This window comes from Protopterus annectens, chromosome 9.part0 (genome assembly GCF_019279795.1).
Source record: "Protopterus annectens isolate FY-2018-M chromosome 9.part0, PAN1.0, whole genome shotgun sequence".
NCBI classification, from domain to species: Eukaryota; Metazoa; Chordata; order Ceratodontiformes; family Protopteridae; genus Protopterus; species Protopterus annectens.
In genome coordinates, this window is record NC_056743.1 from 511,320,569 (window position 1) to 511,340,491 (window position 19,923).

Below are 19,923 nucleotides of genomic sequence, written 5' to 3' on the forward strand. Positions count from 1 at the left end.
AGTGAATCCTAACACGAACTATGACCATGGCACTCAAATGTCTGGAAATGTACTAAATATCTTTTCTTTATTTTTCACATCATCATGTTATGTAGCTACTAATTCCAATTTGTAGAAGTATTTTACTTTAGGCTTCATGTCTTAATGCAAGTTGCTGTTTGTGTTACTGAATGTCTGTTTAAAAATGTCTCTAATATGTTGGAGTTGTTCTCTGCTGGACTCCACTGAAAAGGATGTTTGACTAAACCCAGTTGGAGAAACACATAAACAAAAGCAAAATAAGTGAAATATATGTATTGCAGCTGAAGTAATGTTTCTATAGCACTTTCAGTTTTGTAGATAGGTGCTTTAAAAGTGCAATGATTTACAAAATTATTTGATATGGAAAATACTGTTATTGTGATTTGAGATGAAAGTAATGAAAAAAATAAGGCATTTTTAATAATGAAGTAACAGAACAATTTTCTTCCAACAGTAAACCCTGTTGTTAACTTGCAGTAAAGACAATAGAGAAGCAGTTAACTTCTGCTACGTATACAGATACTCCAGGTTAATAACTGCATCTAAAATGTGCAAAAACAGCACTCATTGCATATATTCAAATGTGAAGACAAGCAAAAGTGGGATCATGCTATAGATTTTCATAATATCAATGTTTCTTATTTTTTATATTGTTGAAACTATAAACAAGAGAGCCAATGACTGCCAGGATATTCTGATTAATCTTCTCTGGTATTAACAGACAGCATAAGTGACACCAAAAACTTTAAACTCACTGTTATCTCAGGTTACATGCTGACACAGACCTCTCAACCAACTGGGGACAAATTTCAACAGAATCAGGGACAAGTCAAGAAAAAATCAGGGACAATCAGGGACACTTTTAAAATATTACTGCTATTAACTTGAAACATTGACAGAATCAGAACATATGAATTAATACACATTTTCTGAAGTAAAAGAAGTTTATAACTCTTAATTATTGTCATTATTCATTAAGTGTAATTCACCACCTTTCCTCCAAAAGTCACTAGTTTTAGGAGGGATTAAGAGGGACAGAGTTAAAATTTGAGTCAAAATCAGGGACAGTTGAGAGGTATGTGCTGACATCACGAATGGTTTCTTAATGATTAAAATATCAATGCCTGCACATTATTCCTTATAGCCAACATGGATTTTAGTAGTACCATGCAAATGGTTTTAATTATGCCGAAGAGCTCCATTACAAATTCTCCTGTATTATGTTCACTGTATTTTAAACAATACAGTTATTCTCAGACTTCTACAAAAGAAAAGCAGGTTTAGCTACCACTGAAGCTTACTTCATCTGGAACTATTAAATTACCTTGCTGGTTGGTCCAAGGCTTTTTTGTAGCTCAGTTCGATCAGCCTCATCCTCCATTTCGCCATTATAATCACAGTATGCCACATCTCCCAATAACAGTGCCTCATGGGATATAGAAAGAAGGCCACACTTCATGGTAGACACCTGCAGTGAGGGAAGAAAACAACCTTTATGTGAATATGCAAAGTGTTGGAGGACTATACTGCATAAATAACATTACCTTTCACAGCATCCTCCATGAATCATCATTTATTGTGAATATACTACAAATGAAAGTGCATTGCTCCTAAATCAAGTTTTGGAATTGGTGTTAGATGGAAAATAAAAAGTTATGTACTTACCATAACTTTCCATCTGTGTTGTCCATTTTAATTTGTCCTCAATTGATGGGTTCAGATTGGAGACTCAGATCCAGCTTGGCCCCTTCTTCCAGATCATTGGATTCTACAACTCTCAAGCTCCTCCCTTTATTCGTAATGCCCCATCAACCTAACGTACCTCAGATGGAGTTTGCTGCCTTTATACATAAAAGGATAACCAGTAAGAGAAAAGGAAAAATGGTGGAACAGAAAAGGGAAAGCTGGAGCTCAAACAAGCAACAGAGGTTCCTATACAACTCCAAGATCTCTCTAGAAGCACACAAAAGGAGGAAGAAGGTATGCAGGGAGTTGAGGAAGAATGAAAATGGACAACACAGATGGAAAGTTATGGTAAGTACATAACTTTTTAATCTGATGTTATTTTCATTCATTTTTCAACTGACGGGACAGAGTTCCCAGCTACTGTAACCCTTGAAGGCCCCTAAGAAAGGATATTCCGGAGCACTGCTGAGCCAAATTCTGCTCTAGTCTTAGAAATCAAATCCAGCTTGTAATGAGAACTGAAAGTGTGCTGGTTAGTTCAAGCTGCAGCTACACAACTATCATCCAAGGATGCTCTGGACCAAAAGGCTGAAAAAAACATCATAGATCTTACTGAATGGGCCCTAAGAGGTTTTGGTAAAGATAAATCCAATTTGCCAAAGGCAAAGGTGATAAAATCAGTTAACCATCTGACCAGTGTAGCTTTAGATACTGGGTTACCTAATCTGATAGAAGAAAATGAAACAAACGACTGGTCAGATTTACTAAAGTCTTTGGTTCTGTGAAGGTAGAAGTGAAGCTGTCTATGCACATCCAACAGATGTAACATGTACTCTCCTTTGTTAAAAAACATCTGGAAAAAAAACTGGGAGATTAATGACCTGGTTAATATTTGAATCAGAAGCTACCTTGGGTAAAAAGGATGGATTAGTTTGTAGTGACACCGTGTCTTTGTGAAAAATCAGATAAGGAGGCTTTGAAGACAAAGCCTGGAGTTTAGATACTCTTCTAGCAGATGTAATAGCCACTAGAAAAATGGTTTTCCAAGATAGAAATTTTAGGTAAGCTTTGATTGAAGGTTTGAAGGGAGGTTGCGTTAAGGCCTGAAGCATTGAATTTAAACCCCAAGTTGGAGAAGGATCTTTTAATGGAGGTCTAAGCAAAAAAAAGCTCCCTTGAGAAAGGCCTTGCATAAGTTAAATGAGGTTAATGTAGAATTATTTTCACCTCTGTGGAAATAAGAAATGGCAGCAAACAATTCTAATAGTGGAAAAACTAGCTCCTTCATTAAAGATTGAGACTAAAAAATTGAGGATAGCTGGTACAGGAGCTGAAAAAGGATCTTTGCTAAAGGCCCAGAATATAAATCTTTTCCATTTACTCTTGTAAATCTTTCTAGTAGAAGCCTTATGGGAAGAACGCAAAATATGATGGAACAGGGAAGACAGTCTGGGCTGTCTTGCAATTAGTGGAACTGGAGAAATAATGCAGTCAGTCTGAGGCCTGTTAAGTCTGGATGATTCATGCCTGTCAGGTGAGACAGAAGGTCTGGAGTTTGATCCAGAACCCATGGTGGATGCAGAAGATGAGGCCAGAGGAATGGGAACCAAACCTGATGAGGTCAAAAAGGAGCAATGAGGATAATTGTGCTCTTCAAATGAACTGCTTTCTGAAGAAATTTGGGAATTAATGGCAGGGGTGGAAATGCATACAGGAGTTCGGAGGGTCAATCATGGAACTGAGCATCTCTTGGTGACACCCTTGATGGAGGGATCAGGGCAAAGAACCTGATGCACTTGCTGTTGCGGGGAGAGGCAAAAAGATTGCAGCATGGCTGACCCCACTGAAGTAAATTTCTCTCGGTCACATTGACATTGAGAGACCACTCATAAGGCATCAAAATGGACCTGCTTAATTTGTGTGAAACCGCGTTGGATTTCTCCAGGATGCGCTTTGTTATTAGAAAGCAATGGGAAGATATCACCCGTGGCCATACTCTCACAGCTTCTCAACCAAGAGCATACGATTTGGTAGCCCCTTATCTGTAGTCTGGTACATCGACAAACATGTTGTCCATCTGTATTGCAGTTGTCCCAGATAGGGGAGTGTCTGGAAAGGCCTGCAATGCTAGGAGGACAGATCTCATTTCCAGGGCATTGATATGCATCTTGGCCTCTTCAGGGACCACTTACCTTGGACTGCCTTTCCCAAGTAGTTCCCCCACCCAAGCAGGGAGGCAGCCGTGATCACAATGACCTCGATGAGGGGAAGAACAAAGGGATGGCCTTCGTGGAGCTGGTTTCAATGAATCTATTTGCCATCTTGAATGGCATGGATAATGGACATTGGAGAGTGGACCACTGTGTCCAAAGAGTCCATCAAAGGATTCTCACATGGAAACTGGCCATTGAAACAAGGGTGAGAGCAGCTGCCATGGACCCCAAATCCTGTAGTATCAATCGGTTGGGAAGGGATGAATTCTGAATCACTTTCTTGACTTGGGACTGCAGACAGTCTATTCGACTGGAGGGAAGAAAGGCTACCTGACTGACTGTGTTCAAATGAGCACCTATGAACTCCAGACTCTACGTTGGGGTAAGTTGATATTTGTTGTAATTGACTGTTATTCCTAGATGAGAACACAACTGGAGCAAGTAGTCCCTTGCCTGCATCAGTTGATGCATGGATGAAACAGTAAGGAGCCAGTCATCTAGATATGGAACCACCCAGAATCCCAGCAGCCACAAGTGAGCTGCTACAACTATCATGCATTTGCTGAACATCATGGGGGCTGTAGTGAGACCAAAGGGCAGTGCTCTGAACTGGTAATGACTGGTTCCATGCCAGAAACGTAGATATCTCCTGCAGTGCCTGTTTATTTTGATGCGATAGTATGCATCCAAAAGATCTGTCAAGCACATCCAATTGTCCTTCAGCAATAGGGGCAAAATGGACCATGACTATCTGAAACTTTGTATACTGCACCAATGGATTTAACTTGCTGAGATCCAAAACTGGTCTCAAGTCCCCTGTCTTTTTTGGCACTAAGAAGAATCTTGAGTAAGCTCCAGACTCCCTCTGATCTGGGGGGACCTCTTGGATGACTCTTTTTTTCCTAGCAGCTCCATTTATTTCTAGAAATGTTGCTTCCTTCTGGCTAGGTGGAACATTGGTGATTTCCCTGAGAACTGTTGGAAGGGGTAGGGAAAATGGTATGGTATAACTTCTAGGTATAATCCTCTGCACCCATGAATCTTTAATGATGGCTAGCCAGGTTCTCTGATGCAGGGATAAATGACCCCTGACTGCTTCCAGACAGGGACAGTCATATCTACTTTCAGGAGTGCTGATAGGGCCTATCTGAGAAAGAATCTCTAGATCCCTGGTTCTGTGGACCACCTTTGACATGAGGATGGTGTCTCCATACAAATTCCTTCCTCTGCCCCTGGGGGAACTATCTGGGAAAGAATTTCTAGATCCCTGGTTCTGTGGACCACCTTTGCCATGAGGATGGTGTCTTCCATACAAATTCCTTCCTCTGCCCCTGGGGGAGCTATCTTTATGTGACTCTTGGAAAGGACCCTGGGAATTCTTAAACCAAATCTTTCTGCACCTCACTGGTTTCTAGAAAAGGGCCTTTGAGGTTTAGAAAAACATACACCCACAGCAGTTCCCTCTTATTTGCACCTGGAGAGTGTGTCTTAACCTTGGGGCCAAAAAGATAAGGTCCTTCAAAGGGCACATTGATGAAAGAAGACTTAAATGGTTCTGCAAAATCACATAAGCACATCTAGGCATGTGTCTTGATGGTTATGCCTGAAAAGCCACCCATGAGGTACCTTCCACAGCACTGGAGATCAACCTCATGGACGAATTTGAGATGGACTGGAGGGTGGCCACCTGTGAGCAGATTCTGTTCTCATCCTTGGAAGACATGGACACCAAAAGTGATTTGGTAATCTGGATAAAATCTTTTTGCAGTCTTGTAAAATATGTCAAGTAATTCAGTGACTTAAGTGGAAGGGACACAGAAGTATAAGTGCACTTTCTATGTCTGTCCAATGCCCTAGACTGCCTATTAGGAGGATGGACAGAGGAAATCTACTCTTCTATTCCCTTTCTTGTAGCAGCAGTAGCAAACAAGCATAAACTGGAACTGCTTTACTCCAGTGCACACAGTCTTTTGGGGGGCAAGAATCTTATTCAGCTAATTAGGTATTGGCTCAACAGTGTCCATCTCCTTCCATGCCCACCAAGAGACTAAGTCAATAAGTTAATTGGCTGGGAAGTAGAAGTAGATGGGCCAGACCTGAAAACCTCCAGGAACACCGCTTCCTCTTGGAAGGGAGTATTGGAAGACCAGGCACCTCCATTTCAAGAGCTCTAGGATGTCTCTGAAGCAGATGTTATCAGGTGTTGATCAAAGGGACCCCTCCCCCTCATCAAAATCAGTGTCCTCTGTGAGAGATTCCTGAGGGGAATCTAAGTGACTCCTTTTGCATGTCCTCTTGTGAGGGACTTCCTCAGAGGGATGTTCTGGGAAAGTACAATGCCCTGATAGACTAGCTGGAGGCTTGCTCAGGCTCGCTGTCCCAGTGGAAGAGTTGATCGAGACTTAGGACACAGAACAGTATGAAGTAGGGAGGTAGGGTGGTCTGATATGATGGGGGGGCAGGAATGTCTGCTCTTTAGGCATATGTGACAATCCGTCACTGGACCAGAAACCAAGAAGCCTCAATCCTCAACACTGGCACCTGTGGGGGAACATTCACTGGGGGGATAACAGGTGCACACACAGGATTTCCAGATGGAGCTCTCTGCATCAACTGCAATTTCCCTTAAGAGCACACAGAGACTATAGTCAGTCCAGGGATGGTTTCTTACTCTTTCTCCAGATCCCCAGTAAGACTCCCCAGTGGCACAGCTATAGAGTTGAGATCTCAGCTGAGTGTCCAAGCCAAGGCCTCCAGCACCCTCTTTGTCCAACCAGTGCTTTGTGTCCCTGCCCAAGTAGTTGACACACACACACTCCTTGAGATTTGATTTACACACACACACACACACACACACACACACACACACACACACACACACACACACACACCCCTGGGAAAGGCTGGCACATGTTTACTAGCTATGCACCCATCTGCCCAGACTATAAGGTAGTTATGATTGCCACCAGACACTACTGCCAGCTACCTTAAGGGTCTTCCAATGGTATCCAATATACTGAGTGAAACTAATATTAATACAAATGGTAGTTTGACCAAGAGCAAGGCTATTTAGGACTGGCCCACACAGTGTCACCAAATAAATTTGCAAGTACTCTCAAAACTTAAATATTTCTACAAAGATCAGCCACAATTAAATGTTACAATATATTTAAATAATTAATAAAAAAGAACAAGAAAATACTAAGCACATATTCACAGTGACATCAGAGTTCAAAACCACAGGAAATTAAATATTTTAAATAAATAATATTGCAGGACAGGCTCAGACAAATAAAGAAAAACAATATTTAAACTAAGCATCACTATATTCCTGACTGTATCTAAGAGAATTATTATATTCTAATAACTTACTTAATAGAGCAAGGCAGATGATGTGGTGAGTGGTAGTTGTTGTCAGGTGCAAGACAGAATACAGAATGCTCTGTCTCTCAAAATAATATCTAAAATATTACTGCTGGGAAAGCTTGCAGAATGACATCACTTATTGTCATTTGACTTCTTGTTTCCAGGCAAAAACCCCATTGCTGGCATCTGGCAGGATTTAGCACCTTCCTGTAAAAATACAAAGACAAGGGGGTTTGCTTAGATCTTTGGCAGGTGCTAGAAGTCATAAAACAATTGCATTCCTCCACACTTCCAGAGTTGTAATTAGTTCACTCCAAAATCAATACAGAACGCTTCTTAGTACAGACTTTGTGTCTCTGGCTGCACTGAAACCTGTGAGATAGCATCTTTATGGCCTAGCCTATAAAGTGATTTTATTTCAGATATTTTTCTAAAGTTTGCTAGACTGAGGTTAACTCTCCAGTTTCTTTTTTTTAACATTTACATTTAAACAGTTACAATAGTGTGTGTATATATTTCTGTTCTCTCCAGTAAAGCATGCTGTGCATATGTTTCAAACACAAGCATTTTACAAATACCTTTTCAACACAAACATTTGTACAAATCAGTCTGATATACACATGACATACAATTCTAATACATTTGTAACATCAGCATCTTGTATGAAACAGTTTGATATATACAAATGACCTATAATTATTTACAAAATTTCAGCTAGCTGTGCTGGCAGTACCTCCTTTTATCACGGCACAGGAATACCCTCTGCACAAACTTGAAAGTAAAATCCTAGGAGAAACAGAAGTTGATGATTCTAAAACTGAAATTTCTTGGATCATCAGCTCTTGCAATCCTGTCAGCACTCCACCTGAGAAGGAAGTCAGACCAAGCTATCCAGAGCTGAGGCTCCAAGGGGAAGAGACATCTCCAAAAGCTTTGGAGTTGACTCCAAGCTCCCGGATCCAGTGTCGATGCTTCAGCTCTGAGTATCCTCTGGCTGTGAGATACTTGGTGCCACTCAACTCACAGGAACCATCAGAGTCAACGAAAGAACACTCTTTGGATCCAAAGTAGACACCCCTGGGGATCTCAGATCTTATGGCTCTGAAGTGAAAGGATAGATTACAGAAGAAGATATCAAAGGGGAAGTAGTCAGACATCCACTCTCAGATCCACACAGGATTGGAGTTGGGAGAACTCCCATCTGTATCTTTGCTCTGAGGAACTTCCTCATCATCCTGTCCATGTCTTTGGAAAGGCTTCTGGAGGACCAAAGAGAGAATGTAGTGGAAGGAGATGTAGAATGTCTTTGAGGTGACTCATCTAGAAATGGAGAGGGGAGGCTGGATGAAATAGGATCTGATGGAAGTGTGTGTGGGGGGTACAGATCCATGGACTTCAAGGTGTCAGAACTGGGACCAATGGATCTGAATTTTTTGGACCTTAGCAAGGGGCTCAATAAATGAATCAAAACAGAAGTTGAGGGACATTCTGGAGATCTTTTTCAAGGCTTCTTGTCCTTAGTTTGAGGATCAACTTTAGCTTTTTTAGGCTTCTTAGGGGTTTGAGCCCCAGACACTGAGGAAGAGGAATTACAGAGTAAAAGACCCCACAGAGTCAGCTTGCTTTTACAATCAATCAAGGCCCTAGAACTACAACTAGAGCATATATTGCAGTCTATGTAAACGTGGGCTGGACCCAAATAATAGACACATTCAATTTGGGCATCAGAATTTGGGATCTTATGCTCACAGGAAACACACTTTTTAAACCCAGAAGGTTTTTCTGACATCTTAACAGGGCTACCAACAAAAAGGCAGTAAGAACAAGTTGTTAGCAAAATAACTGCACTATCTACTATATCAACAAACAAACAAAACTTTTCTTCTCTCTCTCTCTCTCTCTCTTTTTTTTTCAAAGGAAACTGGGGAAAAGGAGAACAACTATGGATAATGGTAGAGAAAGTAATCTAGGAGTACAAAGAAATACCAACACTGGTAAAAAAGAATTACTGAAAAATGGTAACTCAGCTCTGGGAAGGGGAGAAGCTAAAAAATTAAATTATAGGAGGGAGGAAGGAAACAGATAAAATACTAAAAATGTAGTAACTCACAAAAACCAAATAGGGAGAGGAAATTTGAAGATTACACCAGAAATGCTTGAGAGCAAGGAATCTACATCTGGAACCTACAGATGGCAAATGAGATCTGAGGTATGTTAAGCTGGTGGGGCATTACGGGTAAAGAGAGGAGCTCGAGACTTCTAGGATTTGATGATCTGGAAGAAGGGGCTCAGTTGGATCTGAGTCTCGGATCTGAAACCTATCAGTTGAGGAACGAATGAAAATGACAATATCAGATTAATAAGACATGACCAAATATTTGTTAAGCAAATTATAATAAATGCCTAAGGGCAGAATCCACCAATCAGTGAATATCTCCTGTAATGCATTTTTCCAATCACATCTCCAAAAATTGAGAGGTAGCCAATGTTTCTATTTTTTTTCTGTTCAATTTAATTTAAAATCACAGTAGTGTGAGTACATTTTTCACCCTGCAGACTGTTTTTCTTTTTGCCACTTTAGAGCAAGCATGGAATATGTATCTGAAAATGTAAGGATGAGGCCTCTTCATGGAGGACTGAAAATGCTTTTTTTCTTAATGTCACTCACAGATTCAACATGTGTGTTGTTTGGCTATTTTAAGTAATCTAGTTTGAAGTTGGTGAGTATGCCTTGATTTCTCACAGGTGAACTGTCTGGGGGGTATGCCATATCACAGGATACCCTAAACTGAAGAACTGGTCATAATGTCCTTAATATGACTGATCCAACAGTTTTCAAAAGATGTGGTTCATATGTACCATCATCCACTAATCATTTCTTTGTATTAGAACCACAAGGAAATGCTTGTATAAGAGCAGTTTCAATGTAATGCAGGAATAGAAATTTGCCTTTTAAGCTGTACCATGCCAAGATCACAGGACTGATAAAGCTATTGAGAGGCATAAGTAGTGACACAAGTAAGATTAAGAGACTTTACAATTATCAAGTCAATGTACTGATTTATTAGATGCACAGAAAGGAAACTCAAACAATACCAAGTACATCTAAAAATATACATGAAGTTGGCTAAATAACCGGATGGTATATAAAGAAGCAATCTGAATGTGAATGAAGCTACAAACTATATCTTACAAATTTCACAATGTAACAACTACCAGCTTTGAGCTTAGAAACAGTAGCATTGTTAAAATGCATTTTATTCTTATGAAACAGTCAACTGCTAGACTTTTGTTTTGTTTTATATTAGCAGTTTGTCACACTTTGCTAGCATAAAATACTACTTAAAATAAACTTTTCAATTAAGAGCACAGAAGAACTTGGAGTTGTATAACCAATATGTAACTTTTTATTTAGAAAGATTCTCAGTGTGATTCTGTAATGTGACACATTTTACTGCATTTCAACAGCAAGTATAATTCATGGAATACACGTATGTTACAGTGGTGAAGTTGCGGTGGTACAGCAGTAACGTTGCTGCCTCACAGCAAGAGGTTCTCCTGTTCGACTCACGGCTGGAGTGCCTTCTGTGTGGAGTCTGCATGTCCTCCCCCTGGTTGAGTGGCCTCCGAAAGACATGCGTGAACTGGCGTGCCTTTGCTGAAGGTTGGGTGTCGGGCTGGCAACTCGGCACCATAAAAAAAACGACTGCAAATCATTAGCGGACCGGAGTTCCGCTGTGGCGACCCCTAACCAGGAAAAGACAAACAACAACATATGTTACAGTGGTGCACAACCTGCAAAGAGAGAAAGGCTATGTTGATTAAAATTAAGCAGCAAATGCTTTCTGCAAGGAGCTGAGTCCTCTGACATTCTCCATTGATAAACTTTGTCTCCACAGCCTTGTATACTAAATTTATTTACTCTGAGGCTGTACTGCTTCAGAGACAGGATGCTTGATTTTCTGCAAAAACAAGTATTTTGCCTTCCCTAACAATGATAGGACCTCAGAGTCAGTGTATTTAGTTACAGTGTTATAAGTGTAAAGCTCACATGCTGAAAAGCCCCCAAAGCAGAGAAAATAGGGAACATCTGCCTGTACAGGCACATATATATAATCTGTATACATCTGATTTTAAATTAAATATTAGTTTTTATTTTAAGACTTGTGGATTTATAACTTGACCTGGCTTGAGACTGTGAACATTCTGTGGATTTATAAATTGACTTAGCTTGAGACTGTGAACATTCTGCCACAGCTGCTTCAATATTTAGCTGCATTTATTCCCTTTTTTTGTATCACTGAGTGGCAGTTGGGACCTTGAGGTTTGTTTTTTCTTATTAGTTTTTATTTTATTTTACTTTTGACCACTGGAGAAGTGGGAAGAAAAGACAAATGACTGGAGGTTTTAGCAGAAGAGTGCAGACAAGAAACAGGTTTTCTGGAAATGTGCAGTAATAAAAAGAAAGTGGCCACTGACAATTATGGAGAAGGAGCAGGTAATGTGAAAAGACAACATTTTGGAATTTCTGTACATGGGACATAAGAGATAAACAAGGATGGACCTAGAAGGGAGAATATACTGAAAGAACAATGCAAGAAGAAAAACTCAAACTCTTGAGAAGACAATGAGGTCATAGAAGGAAGAAAAAGTCAAACTCTTGAGAAGACAATGAGGTCATAGAAGGAAAGCATGAGCAAATCCATCCAATGAGGTCATAGAAGGGAAGCATGAACAAATCCATCCAAATGAGGTCATAGAAGGGAAGCATGAGTAAATCCATCCAATGAGGTCATAGAAGGAAAGCATGAGCAGATCCATCCAATGAGGTCATAGAAGGGAAGCATGAGCAAATCCATCCAATGAGGTCATAGAAGGAAAGCATGAACAAATCCATCCAGAGCTGAGGGAAGTGTTATGATATTAGAGAGTTAGAGAGGATGTTGTATTAGACATTACACAGAAGGCAAGCAGAGCTCTAAAATATTACACTTCCAAATAAGATACGCGGTGCACTAAATGAATAAGGTAATTTGCAGATATCCTTCTTTCTTCTAATATAAGGGAACAACATGAACTAGATACGGCACAGGATATATGAACCATTCTGAAAATATTATGCAAAAGATATATTTGGAAAGAAATATTGCTCTTACTAAAATATACCATGTGAAGAAGCAAGGAGTCATACTAAACCAGTTGTACCTTGACTGAATAGCTTGCAACGGATGATGACTGGAATCAGGATTAAACCTCAATGCAGCCTCACTGTAGACCATTATGTGATAACCTAACATATAACTATCAGAGTTTTTCAAATGGGAATACATGAAATGCACAGGATGAAATTTCTTCAAGTAAACCACAAGTCAAATGCACCTAAATGTATTCTTTGATTTACTCTCACACACATACACACTTGCTATTTTGAACCATGGATAGAGTTACCACCTGTTCCACTTTGCGATGGACAGTCCCTCTTTCGGCAGTTGTGTCCTGACAAAAAATATTAAAAATGGCAAATGTCCTGAGATTGTAGGACATAATTATTTCCTATATTTTATGTAATAGTTGCATAAAACAGTTATTCTGTATCTAAAATATCTAAATGTTATAAGAAACAGAATAAGCAACTAAAATGCTACAAGACTAAGATTTTATTTAGGGAAAAAAGTTAAGTTCTATCCTTTGTACTCACCGTGAGTATGTGTCAGCCTGTAAAATCTGATGTTTGTACCAAAAATGTCCCACTTTGGCCATTTGAAAAGGTGGCAACCCTAACCATGAACCAGCTGTGGTTCTTTCTTTCATGTAACGTGGTGGTCTGTTGTATACACACACACACACACACACACACACACACACACACACACACACTAGTTGTGTAAGAACGTACCATAAACTTAGATGTCCTTCTCTTCCATACTGCAATATTCATAACAGTGGGGAGTTGCTGCTTGCAGCGCCACCATCTAGCCAGTATGCCAAAGTCTTTGTTCCAGGAGGGGGTATGTGACATCCCTTACCAGGGCCATAAACTGACATTGAGTATAAAAGTGACGTCTGCATGCACCCTCATCAGAATGTTTTGCCACATACAGTAGAACTCCTGTGGGTTTAAGGGGGTTTCTACTTGGAGTCCCTTAGACTTACATGTAGGCCAGGCCCAGGGCAGTATGTTGGCTGTGTTGAGAGTGGAGACTGGGGAGGAGAATGACTATGTCCCCACAGGTGGGTCATGGTGTGAAAGTTAGGAAAGAAACAGGGGGTAGGTGGGTGGGACTGAATACTGCAATATGGAAGAGAAGGATATCTAAGTTTATGGTAAGTTCTTACAATGATTCTATGTCCTTCTATTCTCATGTTGCAGTATTCATAACAGTAGGGAGAGTACCAGAGCTTTAGGTATGAAGTTGGGTGGAGGAGTGTTTTCTGTGGTCAACCAGGCCTTGGAGGACTGACCTGGCAAACCATGCTCTTGCTCTGGAGGCCATGTCCAGCTTGTAGTGCTTGGTGAAGGTGTGGACCGAGGTCCAAGTGGCTGCTTCTAAAATGGAGGTGATGTCAATGCCTTTGAAAAAGGCAGTAGAGGAGGCAGCTGCCCTGGTAGAGTGAGGTTTAACATGGCCCTGCAGGGATTTTCCATGATGGGAGTAGCACAAGGTAATAAATTTAGAGATCCATGAGGAAATAGTCTGTTTGGAGACAGTCATCCCTAGGGCTCTGGGATGGAAGGAGATGAATAATTGGTCAGATTTTCTGATAGATTTGGTTTTGTCCAAGTAGTACCTGAGTTGCCTGTGTACATCCAAGGAATGAAGAGCTCATAACTACCTTGGGCATGAAGGAAGGGTTGGTCCTGACAGCAACTCTGTCCTTGTGGAAAACAAGATGCAGAGAGGAAGCTATAAGGGCTTGTATCTCTGAAACCCTCCTGGCAGAGGTGAGGGCAACTAGCCAAACTGTTTTCAGGGTGCATAATTTGTGGGAAACTGATTGAGCTTGTTCAAAGGGAGGCAAGGTTAGTTTTTGTAAAATGAAATTGAGGTCCCAAGGAGGGGGAGTAGGTCTCCTGGGGGGGGGGGGTCTGATAGGAAGGCCTCCTTTCAGAAACAACTTGACTTCCAGTCTGGATGCCAGAGGAGGTGAAATGGGCAGACAAGCAAGAAATGGCAGATAAGTGGACTTTGACTGAAGAGTAAGTTAGTCCTGAGTGGAGCACCTCACACAAATAGGATAAGACCATAGGAATAGGAGTAATAAGCGGGTCCTGATTTTTCCTTTGACACCACTTGGAGAATCTGCGCCACTTTGATACATAGTTTCTCCTGGTACTAGGTTTTCTGGCCTCCTGCAGAACATTGAGTATGTCCTCTGAATATAGGTGTCTGTAAGGGATTAGAACCCTATCACCCATAAGGTCAATTTCAGGTTGTTCACCTGTGGGTGGAGTAGGGATCCCTTGTCCTGTGTGAGCAGGTCTAGTCAGTGGGGTAACCTGTGGTGATTGCCCTTGGCTAGTAAGTGTAGGAGGGGAAACCAATGCTGTCTTGGCCAAAACGGGGTCACCAGTAAGATTTTGTGATTGTCCTTTTGAATTTTCAGAAGGACGTTCTGAATTAGTGTGAAAGGAGGGAGGGCATAAAGGTGCATTCCCTCCTAAGAAAAGGAGAATGCGTCCACTTTCCAAGCTTGTGGATATGGATCCCTTGTGCAGAAGTTGGGCATCTGTTTGTTTGGGGGGAGGCAAAGAGATCTGCTTGTGGAACACCCCACCTGTGTATCAGATCCAAGAAAACCTCTCTCTGAAGCATCTATTCATGAGAGGGGGCTGAGGTTTTGCTGAGTTTGTCAGCCTTAACATTCTCTGTTGAGGGGATGTACACTGCTACCAGGTGGACCTGGAGAGAAGATGCTTAGTTCCAAATATGGATGGCCAGGCTGCACAGGGGGTAGGACCTTGTCCCCCCTTGCTTGTTGATATACCACAGGACAGTCATATTGTCTGTGATTACTTTCAGGGTTCCTGGCAGGAGAGAAGATTGGAAGGTTAGAAGAGCTAGTAATAATGCCCTCATTTTCTTGATGTTGATGTGGTCTTTTTGTCTTAGAGTGGACCATTTGCCTTGTACTGAGAATTGTTTCTGGTTTGTTAGGAGCACTGCACCCCACCCCAGGTCTGACACATCTGTGGACAGCAGTTGTTGGGAGGGCGTGAGCCTGTTGGTGGGTTCCTAGGTTGAGGTGCAGTGCTGACACCCAACACTGTATTTCCTTTTTTAGGCACAGAAGTAGGGGAAGGGGTGAGTCCATGATTTGGGAGTGTTGGCTCCATAGGTTTTTTTAAGACCCACTGGATTTTGCACATGTGGAGTCTTGCCAGAGGTAACATGGGTATCAGAGATGCCATGTGGCCTAACATTCTCTGCAATTCCCGAGCTGTCAATGAGGAGTGGGTGAGGATATGTGTAAAATATAGACAAAGGCCTTTGATCTGAGATGAAGGCTTTCATGCTGTCTGGTCTGATTCTGCACCCCCAAAAAACTAAGTCCTGAGGGGGGTCAGGTGAGATTTTTCTAGATTTAGGGTGAACCCTAGTTGAGTTAGGGTGGGAGACACCTGTTATAGGTAAAGTAGAAGAACTTGGTAGTCCTGATGAAGGATGAGCAAGTCATCTAGGTATGGGTATATCTGTATACCAAACCACACTATAGCGTTCAAGCAACAATGTAACCAAAAAGAACAGTGAGAAAATGCTACTAAATGCTGGATGCCTCAGAGAAACATGAACACCAACAAGTTATATTCCACAAATTTAATATATAACTCTTTAAAATGATGTAAGATTAAGCGCTTTCATCCACATGCAATGTGGACTTCTTCAGAATAACATCAATTGGGGGCGTGGCCAAGGATGAACACAGGATAGCAGCAGATTTCTTCAGCTCCACCAACATAACTGCTCTGACAGGAAATAATTACTTTTAAATTCAACTAATGTAATAATTTTCTTTCTAAATATGTTTGGAATATCAGTTTCTTGAATAATATCAAAAAAAGAAAGAAAATTTAAATAATTTTCCTGTCAGAAATCATCTTGGAAATTTCTCTTTCATCACCTCTGTTCAGAATGAGTTCCAGTAAGGCTAACAGTCAGGATTCCAGCATCAAGAAAGAGCTTCAGTCTTTACTATTAACTATTCAGCAACTAACAACTAAAATGGACAGACAAGATACTAAAATTGATAACTTTATAGAAAAAAACTACAAAACAAATGGATTTGTTACATCAAGACTTACAACATCAGAAAACTCAGATTACTGGTATAGAAGAGACTCTTAATGATATGGACAACAGAATTCAAGAAGAAGAAATTAACATTGAATTTTTACTGAAGCAGAACACACAACTACAATCCAAACTTGATGACCTGGAAAACAGATCCAGGCCTTAATAATATTAGGATTTTGGACTGCCAGAAAATATAGAAGGTAACAACATTACTTCCTTTTTAAATACTTGGCTTCCCAAAACTTTAGATTTGTCAGAAGCATTTTCTTTTGGTATTGAAAGAGCCCATAGGTCTTTATCTAATTTTAACTCTAATAAAAAATATCCTAGATCAGTTATTGTAAGATTTTTATCATCTTATGACAAGGAGATGGTATTAAAATCTGCATGGGCAAAAGCACCTATAAAAATTAATGAGGCAACTGTGCGTTTTGACAATGACTATTCTTCCTTGGTAATTACTAAAAGAAAAGTTTTTTTGCCATTAATAAGAGAGCTTAAGAAAGCACAGTTCAAAACTCACCTTTTGTTTCCTGCCAAACTAAAAATCTTTTTACCTGATGGCCCTAGAAGTTTTGAAGACTTGGACTCTGCTTTGCTGTATATTAAAAAAATAAAATATTAGATAAAATAGAAGATATGGAATGGGCAAGTCCTTCGCTAAAGAGGATGGCAACAGGAACTTCTTGGAAGACTTCGGAGAAGCAAAAAAGACTAAAAAACAAATGACATGTTCTATATATTTTTTTCTTTCTTCTTGTGAACTCTTCAATTACAGTTACTACATTTTCAGAAAGCCACAAATGTTTTAAAGATATATTCAAAGTTACTTTTTTGTGTGCAAAGAACTGTTTTGTTTTATAAATAATCAAACTTTCTGAGGAACAAATAACATGCTATGAATCAACTTGTTTCTCTTTGTGATAAAGAGACCTAAGGTTAGTAATTTGATACATTTTCTTTCTCTTCTTGTTTTAAATAATGGCATTCTTTCTAAACTATGCATTTACTGAGGGGTGGGGGAGGGGAGGGAGAGAAGTTTGATGAAAAATATGGAATAAGTGAAATAATAACTTATTAGCTCTTTAAAATTATTTATGCTGTTTAAACACTGTTGCTAAATATTATACCATGACTTAATTGCTTATACATGATTTCAAATATGTCATGATATAATTGCAAATAATTAGAACTAAAATAGTTGTAAGTAATGAGTCTCATGTTTAACATTATTAAAACAAACAGCAAATAATATATCTTTGTAGATACTCTTTGTAGCTTCTTTTTTTCTTTCTTTCTTCTCTCTCTCTTTCTTTTTTTCTCTCTTTTTTCTTTCTTTCTTTCTCTCTCTCTCTTATATATATAGTTATATACTTCTGATAATACTGATATATGTATATAATAAGATCTGTATGAGAAAATGAAATGGGGCATATAAAAATAAGTTTTACAATATGTTAAGTAACTGTAGGCTTCGTTTCACTGTCATAGAGACTGTAATGACTTGTAAAATACTTTGCGAAGGTTTTGCACTGTTCAGATTCATTTGTATTACTAAATGAATGTCAGTCACTTGCTTTTACTAAAATTCCCGCCAGAATGATGTGGGTTTCCTCGTGAATAGTGTCCTCGAGTTGTTTTAAAAGCTTCAACACTCAGAATACACGCAGAGAAGCTGAAAGCTGAAAGCAGTCATTTTGAACTTTGACCCCTGATTTCACACTGACACATCGCAGATTCATGAAGAATGCTGTTTCAGGAAGTAGAACTGCTGTAAATGCGACTTTGTGATGAAAAACGAACTTTATGACACCTAAATGTGAGTTATTCCTTATAACAACTTATTTATTTAAGGTGTATTTTATAAAATATAAAAGTTATAATAATTTTAAATGATTTAGTATGCCATAGTAAACAAGTGAGATATTTTAGAAGGCATAGAAGGTAAATCACATATACACTTGTTTTTGAAAGCTTACATGACTGCAGCACACTAATGTATATAAATACTTATGATTTAAACATATATAATGTTATAAATCATTTGCCTTGACTAATTGACAAGCATAAGTATCATTATGATTATATTTAAGAAGAAATTGTCAGGTGACATATTTTAAAGCTGCAGTTCAGATATATAAAATACACAAATCTTTCATCACAATGACTTATGTATAACTAGGAATTAACATTGCTGTGCAGTATGATTTTTTAACTTATGTATGAGAATAAATATTTTATTTAATTGGCAATAATAAGTATGAGAAGTAAGCTTTTGGTGCAAGTAATTTAAAGTTTTTAAAACTGTTAATTGCATTTCTATGGCAGAAAGTAGGAATACTCTAATATACGTAATGTTTGAACCATAATAGCCTAAGATATTGAATTCAAATGAACATAAGAACTTATTCTTTCAAACTTTTAATAAACTAACATATGGATATGCCCCCCTTTTTTTTTTCCTCTCTCTCTTCTCTGTTCCCATTATCAAGATTGTTAGAATACAATTTTGATTATGAGTGTATTATACAGGATAGATGTACATAGTAATATGAGCTGTTTCTAAATGTTCTTACTTGTTTATATGAAGCTGATTTATAAATTGTTTAGCTTTGTCATAATAGATAATCTAATTAAATGAGGTTAACTTTAGTTAATAATAGTTAGTATTGAATTAATTTGGTGGCAGCTGAGGTACTGCTGCTTAGGATTGGGGGATAACTTGAGTGGTATGAGCTACTCGAAGTTGGAGTTCTTAACTCCAGGCTGGGTGCAATGTTTAATCCTAACATTATTTTTACCTGATCATTGTTGTATGTATATAGTTCTGACATCCACATCACATTTTATAAACTCATTGTCACTACGAATAAAAGTGAAACTTATACAAAATTCCATAAGATTTTCATTAAATACAGTTATAATTAATGGAACGCCTAAAGGAGGAGATATAATATCACTTATTTTGTTAATTGTTATTCTGATTATATGTCTTATATGTTTATAAAAGCTAAATGATATCTCTAAAAAAAATTTCTTTAAACATTAATGGCTTGAATAACCCATGTAAAAGGGCAAGTTTAATGAGATATATTAATTGGCATAGAGCCAACTTAATATTCCTTCAAGGAAACACATCTCCTGAAAAAGGATATAGATAAATTAGCCACTAATAAATATACAGGCTTGGTTAGTTCAGAACACACACAGAAAAAGAGAGGAGTGGCTATTTTATGGAATAAAAATATGCCCATACCTAAAACTATTAAGTCTTATAAAGATGATAAAGGAATGTTCTGTATGGTTACAATACAGATTAATGGGAAGATATACACATTAATCAA

The 19,923-nt window shown here is 39.0% G+C and overlaps 1 protein-coding gene across 2 annotated transcripts in view; it reads right to left on the reverse strand.

Moving 5' to 3' along the window:
* The window catches only part of ADD2 (adducin 2), a 906,318-nt gene that overhangs the window by 284,442 nt on the left and 601,953 nt on the right, over positions 1-19,923 (reverse strand). For both annotated transcript variants that reach the window (XM_044083076.1, XM_044083077.1), the window contains exon 7: positions 1,346-1,489. In XM_044083076.1, coding sequence (XP_043939011.1) covers positions 1,346-1,489 — 144 coding nt within the window. The remainder of the gene's footprint in view (positions 1-1,345; positions 1,490-19,923) is intronic.